The 15,715-nt window shown below is 40.2% G+C and overlaps 1 protein-coding gene across 20 annotated transcripts in view; it reads right to left on the reverse strand.

Moving 5' to 3' along the window:
- mpdz (multiple PDZ domain crumbs cell polarity complex component) overlaps positions 1–15,715 on the reverse strand; it is a 56,118-nt gene that overhangs the window by 21,717 nt on the left and 18,686 nt on the right. For 8 of the 20 annotated variants that reach the window (XM_074624752.1, XM_074624748.1, XM_074624745.1 and 5 more), the window contains exons 16-28: positions 14,834–15,019; positions 14,283–14,492; positions 12,418–12,576; positions 11,975–12,127; positions 8,894–9,232; positions 8,426–8,537; positions 6,931–7,129; positions 5,841–5,882; positions 4,478–4,579; positions 3,913–3,993; positions 3,538–3,715; positions 3,257–3,367; positions 501–587 (exon numbers count right to left, since the gene is read on the reverse strand). In XM_074624752.1, coding sequence (XP_074480853.1) covers positions 501–587; positions 3,257–3,367; positions 3,538–3,715; positions 3,913–3,993; positions 4,478–4,579; positions 5,841–5,882; positions 6,931–7,129; positions 8,426–8,537; positions 8,894–9,232; positions 11,975–12,127; positions 12,418–12,576; positions 14,283–14,492; positions 14,834–15,019 — 1,959 coding nt within the window. The remainder of the gene's footprint in view (positions 1–500; positions 588–3,256; positions 3,368–3,537; positions 3,716–3,912; positions 3,994–4,477; positions 4,580–5,840; positions 5,883–6,930; positions 7,130–8,425; positions 8,538–8,893; positions 9,233–11,974; positions 12,128–12,417; positions 12,577–14,282; positions 14,493–14,833; positions 15,020–15,715) is intronic. The other 12 variants (XM_074624756.1, XM_074624754.1, XM_074624753.1 and 9 more) reach the window with 6 other exon arrangements.

A 15,715-nucleotide genomic window follows, 5' to 3' on the forward strand; every position in this document is an offset into this window, starting at 1 on the left:
ATAAGATATAGCGATGGAATTTCAATAACCCCCATCGTGAGATTGCATTAAGAACCCAGTCTGAATGTGTATTGAATGTCAACATTACCCACCTTCAGCACAGAGGTTTTCTAAAATACTTGCCAGAGACAAAATTGATTCCACCATTTGCTCACCCTTTTGATTAAAAAACATCATTGTGGGTCATGTCATTGTTATAGTTAGATTGCTCCGTGCTAGAAAATAGAATGGGTGAATGTCTGGGTATTAAAATAAACCCGCGGATCTTTTTCTCTCCCAGATGGAACCTCCGATTCTAGTTTGTCTTTATTTCCGTCAATACGCACATTATGTGTATATCAAAGTCAAAGATGCAGTTAAAAAGAAAGACTCAGCTAACGGTGTGAGAGGCAGAAAGAAAGAGAGGAGGAGGCGGAAGAGATAATGCAACAAAGATTAACTGTGATGGATAGCTGATGCAACAGAAATGAACGAGACAAAAAGAGAGAGAGACAGATTACCTGACGTGTGCGATGTGGCATGCATGTGAAAGAGGTGGTGTGTTTCTCTACGACAGGCGATGGAGCTGGGATATATATTGACTCAGGCTGAGAAAGCAGTGTGGAGGAAGGAACGTAGAATAGATGCAGGTTTGAGGCAACTCCTAATGTAGTAACTGTAGTTAAAAACTAAGTATGAACATAACATAAGGTATTTTAACATCTTTAACCTTCCTGTTGCCCTCGGGTCAAATTTGATCCGGTTTCAAACTTCATCATATCACAAATATGGATTTCTTTCATCTGATTGCCCCAAAATAACATGGATGAAATGAATTTATAATTTCTGGTGGGACATGGGTTCATATACTCGCAAAAAGGAGGTATAATTTCATGTAAATGAAGTTTATTGACCATAAATTACAGAAAAAAAGTAGTGTAAAACTTGTGGTAATGAGTTGGAATGAAGTTTGCTTAAAAAGGTGTCATTATGTGCTGCCATTGAAAATGTTTTGTATATTATATTTATTATATTCTGACTAAACTTTGACATATACCCATCTGTGATAATCAATCAATATTATATTCCACTGATCGTCAAAATAATTAAAAATTTAAAAATTAAAAATTTAAAAATTGACTCAAAAATTAAGTGTAATTTTTGTTGGAAATAGTGTTTATTAACCATAAATTCCCCCCCAAAAAGTGCAAAACTTTGTGGTAATGAGTTGGAACGAGGTTGGCTAAAAAAACGTGTAACACAGAATTAGGTGATAATTTATAGTTTATGCTTTATGTAAACCGTCAAACCAGACCAAAAGTTGCACGGTCGACGGGAAAACAATAGGAGGGTTGAACAAATATTACCTTTTTTGCTGCTAATTAGATGCCATTCTCATGTCTGTATGCTAAATATGAAGCTACAGCCTGCAGACGGTTAGCCTAACTTAGCAAAAAGACTGGAAACAGGGTGAAACAGCTCACGTTAGCCTGGCTCTGTCCAAAGCTAACAAAACCTGCTGTGTTTGGTGCGCTCTGCTGTCCCTTCGCTCCGAGATGACGTCACGTCTGGGGGATCCCCTTCAGGGCCACGCCCTCCGGACCGCCCTCATTTTCCCGCCGTTTGTGGTCCTGCCTCTAATACGTCACCGCTGATTATCCAATCACCAGCCGGCTGAGACGCGTGTCAAGATTTAAAAGTAAACTGTGACTAATATGGCGGGCGGGGATTATCATTGATCTGTTCCCCGTGCCTCTCGACTGTTGTTGTAATTGTTAATAGAATGTGTACAGGTCCAACTGGAGTCAGTGGACTTTAGATTGTCGTGTGAGCTGTTAACTAGTATGAGGTACTTGTTTGGGTTTATATATTGTGTTGAATAGAGCAGTTGTTTAATTTGTCTGTTTGTTAGGGATTATTCAGGGCTAGGGTGTGTGCCTTTTGTTTTCTCCTTTTCGGCCACCCGAAACCCTAGTTTTTGGTTATTATAATTTAAACTATTGTTTGCTTTATTTTGCTTTAATTTCCATCACGGCAAATAAACAATGATTGCCTGATAACACTGGCTCTATGTTACTTCCTTTACCCTCACACCAACTCTGGGTTGTAACATAGGCCACTAGGCAAACTGTGTTTTTTTTTTACAACAGCCGTTGCTGCCATTTTGGACTGAAAACGCTTATTAAATTTATAATATATATATATTTTTTTGTATTTTTATTGTAATATTTCATGCTCCAGACTAGCTGTTTACCCATCCCATTCTTTGTGCTAACCGTCTGCAGGCTGCAAGCATATTTCTCAAAATGTTGAACTATTGCTTCAAGGGTAATAAATGAATCTATTCTCTTGTACTGTAGATGTTTTACCCTATTGCAGTGGCTAAGGTTATGTTCAACTGGTATAACATTATGTAAACTTGCATTAACTGATTTCTTTTGGCCACGTGGGTCTGCAGAAACTAGTTATAAACAAAGCACTGACCTATTATCACCTTTTTGGGTTTCCTTTTAGCTCTGTTATTGGTCTTCACCAACTCCCGGGGGAAATATCTTGCTGCTACTTTAAACCAATAGCTGCTAAATACTCCACTGTGGTTACCAGCTAGTTGCTACTGTAACTTTATCTGTCTGTTGGACATTTAGTATACAGTGGTATAGAAATATCCTCTGTTGCTAAAAAATAGTGATTATAGCTGCTTTAACATGTTTTTTTTAGAGTCACCACAGTTGAGTATGATTCTCCATCCATCATGTCCTTCCCCTGCATGTGCTACATCACATTATGAGTTGCTACAAGACTTAATGAGTAACCAGAATGTCGAGGAAAGCAAGTGGGAATATCGCACAGATGACAACGCAAAGTGATTGACTGCGAGAGATCTGACACTGGAGCCGAACCAGTTGCAGCCCCAGCAGGAATCTACTTAGTCATGCTTTAACAGCCTGAGGGCACTTTCAAACAACAAACGATGTTGTTGATGCGGTTCAATGAGTGTCGCAGTTAGAGGTTAAAACTTGCTAATATATTTAATATGCCACACAGGGTTTGTTGTTACTCTCAAAGGAGATTTTTTAAAATGTCTTTCTTTCAACAATCAAAAGCAAACCTGATACTACAGGGGGTTGTATAGTGTACACTGTAGTTTTTTGAAAGTGCCCTAAATGGCCTGTGCAGATGAACTTTTACATGAGGTGAAAATGGAAAAGGAAAGTGTGACCTTTTAGATTATGAGGTAGTTAATAGCAATTAGTTTGACACTATTATATGGACTTACCCTGGGCCTGTGGATAATACTCTGGACCAAGAAGGAGACAGGGTTGCCTGCCCTGCGTATGGCCTCCACTGCCTCTTCGTGACTAGCATCTCTTAGATCTGCTCCATCCACCTGACAAAAAGACTCTGTCAGGTACCTACAAACTCCATTTTTTTGAGGATTTCAAACTCTCCTCAGGGTTTTATGGTTATCTCAAATGAATGCACCTTAATAAAATAACACTGGATGAAGTATGTAAGTCAAAACAACTTCCAAGTCTGTGAGATGAAATGGTCCCTTACCTCTACGATTCTGTCCCCCGTCTTCAGGGTCCCGTTCTGTCCAGCAGGACTGTCCTCCAGGATGTGCTTGATAAAAATGCCTCTCATCACCTCTCCATTGCTCAGCCGGCTGCCCATCCCTCGGCCCCCGACGATACTGATACCCAGGGACTTTCCTGCCGCTCGGAAAAGCTCCACTCTGAGGAAAGGTATGTATAATAGATTTTTTTAAACATTTTTTTCCCCCTTCAAAAGCTGTGACTCTGGTACTGATTTGATGCAGTAACCTTTTATTGTACGCTGCTGGACAGAAAAGAATTTCTTTTCTCCGAGCCATATCTGTCATGGACATGTTCACAAAATGAGGTTAGATGCTTAGATACAGTGTGTACTCACTTCCTAGGTTGGTTCCAGTTGCTGTAAGAGGCACTCTCCTCTCCCTCTCCATCTTCCCGTTCAGGGAGGCTAGGGATGTCTCTATATAGACAAAAAGTGGAAAGAAAAGAGTTTGGTAAAATTCTCAAAAAACGTAGATTCACATGGTGGTCAGGTGTTCATTAAAGCTCTAGGGACAACAAAGAAATAATAGATTTTATTACATAACATGAGGAGTGGAGGTTTTGACCAGTAGTGCTATGTGTTAATGCTTTTACGAGTGGGTTTCCTATTTTGTTTGTTTCATGCTATACCACTGATCGGCAGTTGGTGGCGGTAAGACGCAAAGAAGCGTAGCAATGTGATAACAAAGGCAAAGAATAAGAAGACTGATGGCTAGCAAACATGCATGTAAACATTGCATGGCTTTGCAGTGTTTTTTGAGCAAGGACATACATCCAGCATGTTTGTTAGACCTCACGGATAGACACGTTGTTTGTTTACGAGCAATCTCACCTTTTAAGTGTACCTGTTTCTAACTGTAATCACATGACACAAGTTACCGGGGTAGAGAATGAGGACATACTTTGGAAGTGGAACTGGAGCTGTATCAGCGAGCACATCATCTTTAGCCTGCTCTTGGCTGGCCTTGTACTCCTCCAGATACTCCGCTGGAACATACGTAATGCTGAACACACACACGCACACACACAAGTAAGCACAGACACACACACACACAAATGAGTCAAACATTTCTTAAAGCAAACAACTCGGCACATTCCCATTTTTAGACACTCCATTACCCTCCTTAGTGGCAATTACGCCCCTGTTCACTACGTACTCGCATGGTAATTTAAACAAAAATAGAAAAGAACTGGCATTCAAGTGCAAACAGGTATGAAAGCACTAAAGCTATCCCCTTTTTCACTGAACAAAAGAGCTTCTTTTAAAATCCGCTTATTTACATGCAGAAACTTGTTTTTCTCAACTCCGGCTAATTTACATGTAAGCACAAGAGTGCGTCAACACTGAACTGTCTATTTCTCTCAAATGCATTCTCCCTATAGTCCCAGCCCTTGACACCTGACTGTTCAAAACAGATGTTTACCTTCATAAACGTCTGAACAAATCAAGTCTCCTATCAGCTACCGTGTGATGAACATGTGCCAAATCGGAAGGGCGTATCCATCATTAATTCATGAGCAGGTTACTAATTCATGATAAGAAATGAACCAAAAGCCAGCTGACAAAATCTGACACCCACTTAAAGTCCCATTTCCAAACAACTCAGAGTGAAGTTGATTCTGAAGGGCACATTAGACACATTTAAGTGAAGCTGACAGATCTCCAACAGATGGGTTTGATTTGGTTTTGCATGCAGACAGAGAGGAAAACGGATCCCAGTGAAATAATGAAATGGATGAGTCAGATTAATTAAGAGCATCACAGCATGCACTTAGAGGACATGGCAGAGCTTAAATACAATGGTTAATAGAAAAACAGTGAGTTAAAGAAGCGAGTTATACATGGTACAAAAGAAAACATCCGGGTAATAAACCGTTAGTCACAGGAAGAAAAGAAAAGAAGTTATGCAAGTTAAGTGATGCAGTCAATCAAGATTTATCCAGATATTATTTTTGAGTATATGTGTTAAGATGTGTAAGACAAATTTAAAATAAATATCGGTTAATAGACAGTGCAGTGTCACAGCATAATTAAAATGCGAATCGACAAATCCAAATGATATTTAGAGCAACATCTTCATCAATTATACTTTGCTGCTGTCATCGTGTTTGACACTCCGCTAAATGGAAACCGACTGTCTGGATAAAGCTCTTTAACAGACTGCAATGAAGCCCGGCGGCGGATGGGAGAGAACGAGAGGAAGGAAAGATGGCAGCTTCTCGCCGGAAAAACACCCCCAGCGTGTAAAAGTTAGTCATACTCACACATAAAATGGGCACTGATCGTCCTCAGGTGCACAAGCAGATCTAGAATGTGAAGAGTTTATGCTTTTATGCACCGGAGCTAACAAAACTGCCAACGTTTAGTTCAGCAAAGCAGGACTTGTGAAACACCACGTCCAATTTTTCTTGTGGAAACGGTAACATATGACTTTTTGCAGGAATAACATAGTTATGAAACAGAATTTCTTTTACTGAAAACCACTTTTGGCTGCATTCCCGGCATTGATTTAAGTTTGGAAAAGGCTTTCAGGGTTTAGTTAGGTTGCAACTTAAACATAGCTCTTTTACATCACCCAGGTTTTTTTTTAGAAACAATGATGTGCACAATCAAGTCCAAATATAAAATATTAAATGCTTCAAAATCAATATTTCATACACACATTGTGTGTTTTGTAAGGCTTGCTTTTAAGCAATCCTGATGTAATTGAGGTTGGTACACCTGTGCCGTGTGTAGTGGAAATACAAGGCAGCTCCACTAGTTTCTAGAGTTCTACTAAATAAAATACTGAATATCTCACCAGCGTTCATGTTTCAATAACACAGATTTCCCAAGACCTTGCTATCAACACCCCCGTGTTTCTTCACTACCAAACAAGTGATATTTGCAGTACATCAAATTGAAAACTCGGGCATTAAAAGTTGGCACAGGATGCTTGGTAAGATTTTTCTCCAATTTGTAGTCGCTTTGCAAACTTGTAACGTAATGAACAAAGACACTGTATCCTCGCGAGGGTGTTAAACAACTGCACCGTGAAGAGGAATGCATTATGTAATGTACCATGAATCACAAAACAATAACGAAATCAGATCAGCAGAGTTGAGGGATCAGTAACAATCAAACTAATAAGGTTCAGACTCCAGATTTCCTTATTTAAATCATCAAAAAAAAGGGGATTGTTAAAGAAATCTTTACCAAGCAAAGTATTGGGGAAAATATCATTTTGGTATTGGTTCTAAAACGTACTGGTTCATATTGACTACAGTCATCTACTTCCTTTTGCAGAGTTTCATTAATATGTGCAAACATGATTTACAAATGTGTGGTGTCCGCTGTCTAATTGTAGTCTCTTACCCGAGGTCTGGTCCAATGAGAGAGTGTCGTCTGAGCATGGCGCGCGCCTGAGCGTTGGTCAGGTTGGCTGTCGGCTCTCCGTTGATGGCTAAAATGAGATCGCCGACGCCCAGACGCCCATCCCGGCTAATGGACCCACCGTGGATTATACTGCGGATCAGCATTCCCAAACCATCTTTCATGGCGCTCACGGTCATTCCTTTGAGGTAGATTATAAGAAACTGTTACACACTTTTGGATTTTGATCAGAATTAATACATAGTTTAAAACTCTGACATTTAAGAGCAATCACTGATTACTGAACTCCTTAAGTAAAGATCAAAACCTCAATGCCATCAGGCTGAATCTGGTGATACCATACGTATCAAGATACAGGGGTTATAATTCAATATATTGCGCTACTTTAAGCAAGGCCATATATTGCGATTAAAAAAAATATTAGTTTAGCGAACACACCACCATATGCATACAATCTTGGTAAAAAGTTTACTTTTTTATGCAATTAGAACAGTGGTATCTGCATTTTTATTTATCATAGATGCAGTAACATCCAACATCAAAGCGCTACTTTGAGAGGGCACATGCACTAAGAGGGTGCATTTCTTTGCAAATGAGTCAAAGTATTGACTGAGTTAATCTTTACATGTAATCAATTAAAAATATCGATACAATGTTTTTGAGAATCGATACAGTATCACAAAACATAATATCGCGATATTCAATATTTGCTTACATCCCTACAATGCTGCCAAGAAACGTTTTCAGGACTAACTCCACTATAAATGAAAAGGCACCCTTAATATAGTAGAACTGTATAGTTTCATTGATAATTTAGACTTAGAATAAATCTGATTTACGGCAGTGGAAGAAAAACTTCCACTACATATCCCAGCAAATTATCCCAAAATCTGTCACAGTATTCACACATTTGGTTTTCAATTCATTCTCAATGGAGTAACTTCAGAGTTACGGCATAATATATTTGGAGACCAAGTCTTTCTAAAACTTCCAAACTCTTCACTTATAGCACAGTGTGCAGGGATTATTTTGCAAAGATCATAAAAAGTAACACAACTATGTTCTATTTATTTTTGGTTTTGAATTCCACGTGGTTAAAAAGATTAGAAATACAAAACTCAAATGTATTGTGTAGAAATGTTGAATTGAGCATGAAATAGAACCCTTCAAAGAGTACTAAAAAGCAAAATGAGGTACTGTATAAACAGTGTCTTCATAACACCTATGTGTAGAAGCTCAAACTTAGTATTCTCTGAGCCAGTAGCAGCCCCCATGGGTAGGTTTTGAAATGCAAATACCCTGTATGGCAATTTCAGACTGAAAAACAGCCCAAAAATCTTTTCTATCATTTTGCTTCTAATGTCATTCATAAAAAAAAAAAAATGTCAGTCCTGCAAACTCATTAACACTTCTGTGAAGAATGAGGAGAAAATAAATGAAAGAACAAATAAAAGAATTTGAAGAAATTAACGCATACCGAGGTTGGAGTTGCCCTTGACAACCGTGATAGTCCTTTCAAAGTTGCTCCCTGAGGTCGGCGCTTCCTTGTCGCCGCTCTCTGCTGATTCCTTAGCACCAGCCTCCTCGTCCTTGAGGGTGATAACTCAAAACAGTTATTCATGAAAGTAAATGAAAATATTAGGCCGGATTTCAAACAAAGCAGGTGTCTGAAGAGGAAAGGTGGGGGGCAGCTGATTGGAAATGAATGGAAAGCTTCGAACTTTGTGTGTCTAATGTTTGAAAGAAGTCTGACTGGGGAGTGGTCAGATGTTACCTTAAGACATTCTACTTTAAAAAGAAGATCAAGGATGATTATTTTGTCGTGTTTATAGTGCACAACATGCCAATCACTAATACTCATACATCAGTCAAACAGAATACTCATTTCTCATCTTGTTTTTTTCTAACAAACTTAGTAAATCCTCTAAATCTATGATTATTTTACCTCCATCAAAATCTTTATATCTCCAATATCTTCAAAAGACATGAGTGGCTCCGTCTGATAGTGAAGAGGCTCCACAGGTTCATCTGGGACAGACGATCTGGTCCCTATTTCAGCGAACGGGCTGTACGAGTTTGAGCACTCCACTGGTTCTTCTTTGTGCTGTGCCAGGAACTGATCAGAACCGCTCAGCGTGGCGTTAAAAGTCGGGACGTGACCTCTCACACTGGGAGGAGTGAAAGAGGCGGACTGCTCCGGGGAGAACGCTTCAGTGTCGTCTGCGAGGCCGGACGGCGTTGCGAAGCACGGATGCTCATCCAACAAGTCCAGGCGAGCTGTCAGCTGGGGTAAAACAAAGCACAGCGACTGAATGAACGTTCCACTGCGATAGTTAGACAATTGGCCAACATGGGGAATTCATCTTGCTCAGTCGCCATCCCGCCCTCCTCGTAATGAGCCATAGAAAAGCCATCAGTGGCCAACAGAGAGCAGCAGGAATTACTGGTGATCTTGAGCTCGCCATGCACAAAATGTCGTTTTATTGTAACAGCATTTAAGACTTTATTAGAACCAGACTGAGTAGTGATGAATCTCAGCGAGCACCTCCCTTTGGGAGCCTAGAGCAGAAGTATAAATCTTTAGAAAAAAACGTTAAAATATGCAAAATGCGTAATACAAGTGGGGCTTAATAAAGCCGACATGAGAAGTAGAGTAGAACAAGAAATAGGAGGTTTCATTTTAATAAGGTAGTGCTATAAATCTGGGGTGAACTGGACTGACAACTACAGGTATTCAAGTATTCCTATACTGCAATTGTGAAAATAGAAAAGACATTTACAGGCAACAGTGAAAAATATATAATTTCTAGTATATTTTTGTATGTTTTAACCTCTTCACTCCTCAGAGGCTGCAGCAGGCTCAGTTTTAAAGTTGCTGAGAAGTATCACATGGGACTAGAAAGCCTTAGGTACCAACCATGTCATGCTGGCATGTCAGGAAGAACGCTAAATAAACTTATGATGAATTTTGCCATGGAAAAACTGGCATGGCGATTTTTAAAGGGGTACCTTGACCTCTGACCTCAAGATATGTGAATGAAAATGGGTTCTATGGGTACCCACGAGTCTCCCCTTTACAGACATACCCACTTTATGATAATCACATGCAGTTTGGGGGAAAAACCATGAAGTATGAATGTGTTATTTTCGCCTGTTCTAAATGGTGTATTTGAATAGTTCAGCATGCTGGGGTCCCTCAACGGTCTTGGAATTACATAAATTGAAATTGTAAACTGTATAAAATGACCTGTGGTGAGCCCTAGGATAATCACACCCTCATGAAACTTTACAAACACAAACTAAAGATGCACGGCATTCAGAGGATGGATGGCTTTCCTAGGTAGATTGACAATAAGGGGGTTTCTGAGCAGTTTACAGAACAGTAGTGCTTGCCATTTAATCGCCGAAAAATGAAATTTTTGCAGAAATCTCCAAATTTCAAAGGTTTTTTGAAACCAAATCACAGCATGGCTTTTTTTCTGTGGTGTTCCTCAAGGTATTGGTGTCTTAATGTTGTATTTTGGAGGGATTTTTGCTCACTTTATACATTTTTCGAGTGGTAAAAAATGGTTAAATTTAGCACCAAATCTGTGTGTAATAAGTGTTATCAACCCAAAAATTGCTGCAACAACTAATGAGACATAAGTGAGCATGGGAATGGTTATCATATACTTCTATTTCTGATTTATGACTGGAACAATTTGACACACAGTGCTGAGCTGCATCTCATAATTAATGATTCAGGTTCCCAGCTTTCAGATGATGTACACCACTTCTATGTGACGTCTACTGCTGACCTGCTATCTACAATAAGACACGTTTGCAAATATCTAAGGCAGAAGCAGACAGTTTCCTAGAACACCCCATTAGCATCTCTAAAAATTAATTACATATGACATTATAGTCATTATCATAAAAACAATTCAAACATCACATTTTTGCTGTCACGCTCCAGGCGTACCCAGACAAAGCTCAAGATTCCATTAAATCCATGATTATTATATATTTTTTTCTAAATGAATATTTTATAGTAAGGAATGATGTTATTGGTCTGGTTCGGTTTGTTAAATTAATCTAATCGGTTGCATTATTTCAAAAAGGGCACAGTCTTCCTTCGTATAAGAAGAGATCAAACTTCAAAATCTATGTTTCTACGGTCTTGAACAGAACAAGCGATGCATGTGCACATGAATGACTCTCCTCAAAAAGTAGCACGACTGTAATCTATCAATGCACTCAGGAGAAAAAGAGCTGTCACTGCTTTATTGACAGTGGCTCGGAGGCTGATTTTGTGGACTCGCTCATTTGATCTTTAACACCCAGTTGACCTTTATAGGTGTGGGCAAAAAAAACATTCATATTCCTCAAAATAACATCATTTTAGATACCGTCAGCAAGCCGGTCCACCATTTACTGTCACTGAAGTAGATGTGAGATTTATCAACAGACTCGTTGCCTCTCTCTAGAGCTTTAGGGGGAAAAACTGTTCATCATCACAAGAAGACTGAGCTGTCTGACCTCATACAAACATTTGAAATCTGTTTTGTGAAATCCCACAGTGCTATAAAATGCCCCACGCAGTCCTGGCCCATGTCTGTCCCTCTAGGCTGCCCTATTATAGTATACATTTCTTAGGAAGGCCCTACAAATAAGGTCAGCTGTGACCTTTGGGGAAACAGTTTGTGTGCCCCCTTGCTCTTCTTTGTTTACTCTCCTTATAATTTAATATCCATTTGGGGGGGTTTGCTGCTCTAGGGCACCCGGAGCAACAAAAAGCAGCCACAGCTCCAGCGCTCATATAACAACAAAGTCAGTAATGTTGTTACTGCCTTAACAAAGAGAAACATTCCTCATGACATTTCAGCTCTCCAAAGCCAAAAAACAAAGAATAATGACTACATGCTGTATAGCTCATTGCGACAAAGGGCAGTTATTGTTGCAGCAACAGTTAATGAAATAAGGGGAATAATTTCAAGCTGTGCTTTTGCTTTTTTCAGTTGTGGACTTCCTCTGGCGTCTCGCTTACCTTGGGCGTGGATGAGTGCAGGTAATCTAGGTCTGCGCTACAGCTGCTGCCGTGAAGAGCGATCATGGATGCCTGGAAAGTGTCGTCGTCTATCCCAGAGTAAGTATGATCTAACAGCTTCTCATCAGACAGGTCTGCTTCGCTGGTGTCAATCTGTGATAATGAATGGAAGTAGAGTAACCAAGTGGGACACACAACCAGCCTTTATTATTGATCAATTTAGTAAACTATCCAATAACGTATGCAAAATAATGCTGAGACAACATATCCCTTAATTAATGGCATCTATTTGTCAGAATAATGCTCATATAAGCTAACTGTATGCATGATTACAAACAAACAGACCTCTCTTGGTAACATTAAGCAGAAGCAAATATCACACAATTTATGTTTCAGGATGTTCTGTTTGATTAGTTCAGTTTTTCCCCAGAACGCTAACTAACCAATGCAGGCTCTGCTCGGTAAACGATGCCCTCAGCCAGTCCTTCTTCCTCTCCTTCTTCAACCAAAATATTGTTGAAGTCAAATGAATGGATGGTGGATGATGGAGTAATTTCCTGCTCACCATATGGGTGTGGAGAGTGGGAATATCCACTAATTCCCTAAGAAAGTGGAGAAATTCTTTCAGTGTCTCCAACTTCATGTAATTTGATTTTTGATTTTTTTTTTTTTGTGACCAAATCAAGTACAAATGAATTAGTATGGAATGACAAAGATGTTAGAAGTGATTGAGATTTTTTTTTATACACTAATTATAGAGTTAAAGGTATAATATGCAAGAATACAATGTATAGGCTGATACAAAAATAATCTGTCTCAATCATCACGTATGACCCTCTAGAAATGTGTGGTGGTGTCTGTTTCTGCAGAGACCCTGCAGCCTGTATTTTCTTTTTTATTCATATTTCGCTTTACTCGGGACGCTTCTTTGCGGGCTTTGCGCCCCACCCGGGGTTGTAACCCCCTGCCAATAGCAGTTTTCAAGGTGCGCAGCCTGTTCAGGTGGTCAAATACCGCCGCTTTGTCACACCCCTCGGCTTCTGATACCGAGGCACAAGTCCCCCTTTAGCTCTGTTAGATACAAAGCGACCGTATTTTACGTAGTACTTTGGCAAGAGCAGTGCTGAGCCAGCAGACAGGAAGCCTGCATTCATTAAAAATCCGGCAACTCGGCACCTTCCCGCAGGAATATGCGGATCTCTGCAGAGTTAGTTGTGTGTTTTAGAAAGTAACCGCTATGAAACAATCAGAAAATAACCTTTTATTTCTCTGATTTGCTGCTTTGTTCTCACTAACGCCGCTCTCTCTCTTCAGTCACTCTATACCTTGCTCTACCATCGCTGCTCTCTCTCTCCCTCGCTCGCTAGTTTAGCTGAGGAAGAGGGGGCAATATTGAATAACGGCGTGTTTACAAATAGCAACCGACAACTGTTACATATCATACTTTTAAATATTGATCTCGGTGCACAAGCGTTCGAGCAGAGAAATTGCTCAAAATGGCACGTTCATGACTCTCTTTGAATTAATTCTTAACAGTATTCTTTAGTAATAGCTCTTGATATTGATTTTGTGTAGCATACAGCCTTGACAAGTATAAGAAAACCAAGAAAGCATAGTGGAGGATTACAGTTGTCAGACTCAATTTCGAGAGGCAATACAACAAAATACCCCTCAGAAGTACATTCCACGTCCTGCAGGAGAGCTGGATAACTCCACAGAGGCTTCCTACAGCTCTGTAATCCAGCTAACCTTGGCAGCCCCAGAGGTCTCACGGTGTAATCCAACGGCAGATTCAATACAAGAGAAATGCAGCTCTAAAGCTGAAAGAATGCAAGCGGTTTTGCCGAGAGAAACATCCTGTACAAAAAGTACAGGTGCCGGGAGCGATGAACGTGCCGTCGAAAACAGGCCCAATATTTTGACAGGTGCCCCGATGTGTTTAAATGTACACGAGGGGTCTGCGCTCTTGGAAAATTCAATAACATAATATATGAAACAAAAGGGCACAGAGCATTTTAGGCTGGTCGCCTCCAATGAATGGAGAGTGGGTGGAATGCTAAACCATGCAGCCAACCTCCACTCTTTTTCCTGCATGAAAAATTCAAGCCCTGGTAAGCTGAACCCCCATGACTGGATACTTAGTCACATGATATAAAGACAACCTGACTCACAACCTCCCATACTCGCAGTGAAGTCACTATACAAAAAAAAAAATCACTAAAGCAATATGTAAAGTCATATTCTACCTTCAATTTTCAGGCAGGTTAGAAGCAAAGAAAAAAGAAAGAATAATAATTTGAATACTTACAGGCAGTGGTTTGGCAACTCCTATCTGGACCGTGCCGAGGTTGGCTCCCTTGAGGGCCTGGACAGCATCCTCCAGGCTGGCGTTCTCCAGGTCGGTGGTGTTAACGTACATGAGTCGGTCTCCCGGCAACAGCCTGCCATCCTGCTCGGCCACACCGGTGGGAACCAGAGAGCGAATCACGATCACCGTCTTGGCGGGGTCAAGCGGGTCCTGTGGCGGAGGCGGTCCAGTAAAGTTCAGTGAGAAGAGGTCAGATAACCTTCATCACAGCCTTAGACTTATATGGAAATCACAGGGAATTTACTGTGTTTGGTTAGCATTATAAATTATGTCTTTTTTTTCTGTGGAAATACTTGTATGACTGAAAAAAAATAAAATATATATATATATAAAAATATCATCAAATTATGACTTTAAATGTGAAGTATTCCTTTCCTGGAGCTGTAACTTACTGCTCCATACTTTTATGATAGAAACTATACAATAACATCTATAAAAGTACAGATACGTTACGGTGTAAACAATAACAATACAATAACTAGATTTCCCACCTGGTAGTCCAGAATGCTGAATCCCAATCCCCCTTCTCCCTTTTCAAGCTCGATATTCTGGATCTCCAACTCCCACATAGCCAGAGGAGATCCTATCGCCTCCTCTGTCACATTATCCTGTGCCGCTGCCGCTGCGTTCATCTCCGAGTCTTCAGCAACCAGCACGCCGCTCAGGTCTATTTGTTTCTGCAGAGGGAAATCTCTATGTAACAGCATGCCTTCATCACTTTTACTCCCAACCCCATAGGCTGCTACCCTCTGGTTGTGTTTCTGGCTCAGGTTACTGGCAGTAGATAAAAGGGAAATATCTTTGGGATGCTAGGGCCTTAGTACATTATCACAGATAAAGCCGAAGAGATGAAAACCCCTTCCCCCAAAGGGAAGCAGCTTTTGATGTCTCATATCTCCAGCAAATGTTGTTGGCTGCTTTTGCTGCTGCTGCTGCTGCTGCTGCTGAGGTATTACCAGAATTGGTCTTAATAAACTTCCAGCCTCCCCTGCTTATTGCTTAGTCTTAATCCATAATGGTTGACAATGTGGAGAGCCAATGGAGCGATTGACAGCTCTGGCTACGCTAATAACGGCTGATGGGTTATGAAGGAGGAGGACTTTATGTTATATGCAGAGGCGGGGAAACATTTTTCATGATTCACATTACTGCATGTCAAAGTGATGCAGGGAGTTTCCCACTCTACTTATATGCATCATCTGCTGCAATAGCCTGCATGCTTGTGGCCATGAGAAGGCAAAGATTCAGTCACTTCCTCAAGGTTTTTACTCTTAAACATTACAATACTTGACCAATTCTATGTAATGAAGAGAAAAAAATGTACATTTCAAAATGAATACATGTCATTAATCCGCTATAGTATAGTGCATATG

This window comes from Sebastes fasciatus, chromosome 22 (genome assembly GCF_043250625.1).
Source record: "Sebastes fasciatus isolate fSebFas1 chromosome 22, fSebFas1.pri, whole genome shotgun sequence".
Classification (NCBI taxonomy): Eukaryota; Metazoa; Chordata; class Actinopteri; order Perciformes; family Sebastidae; genus Sebastes; species Sebastes fasciatus.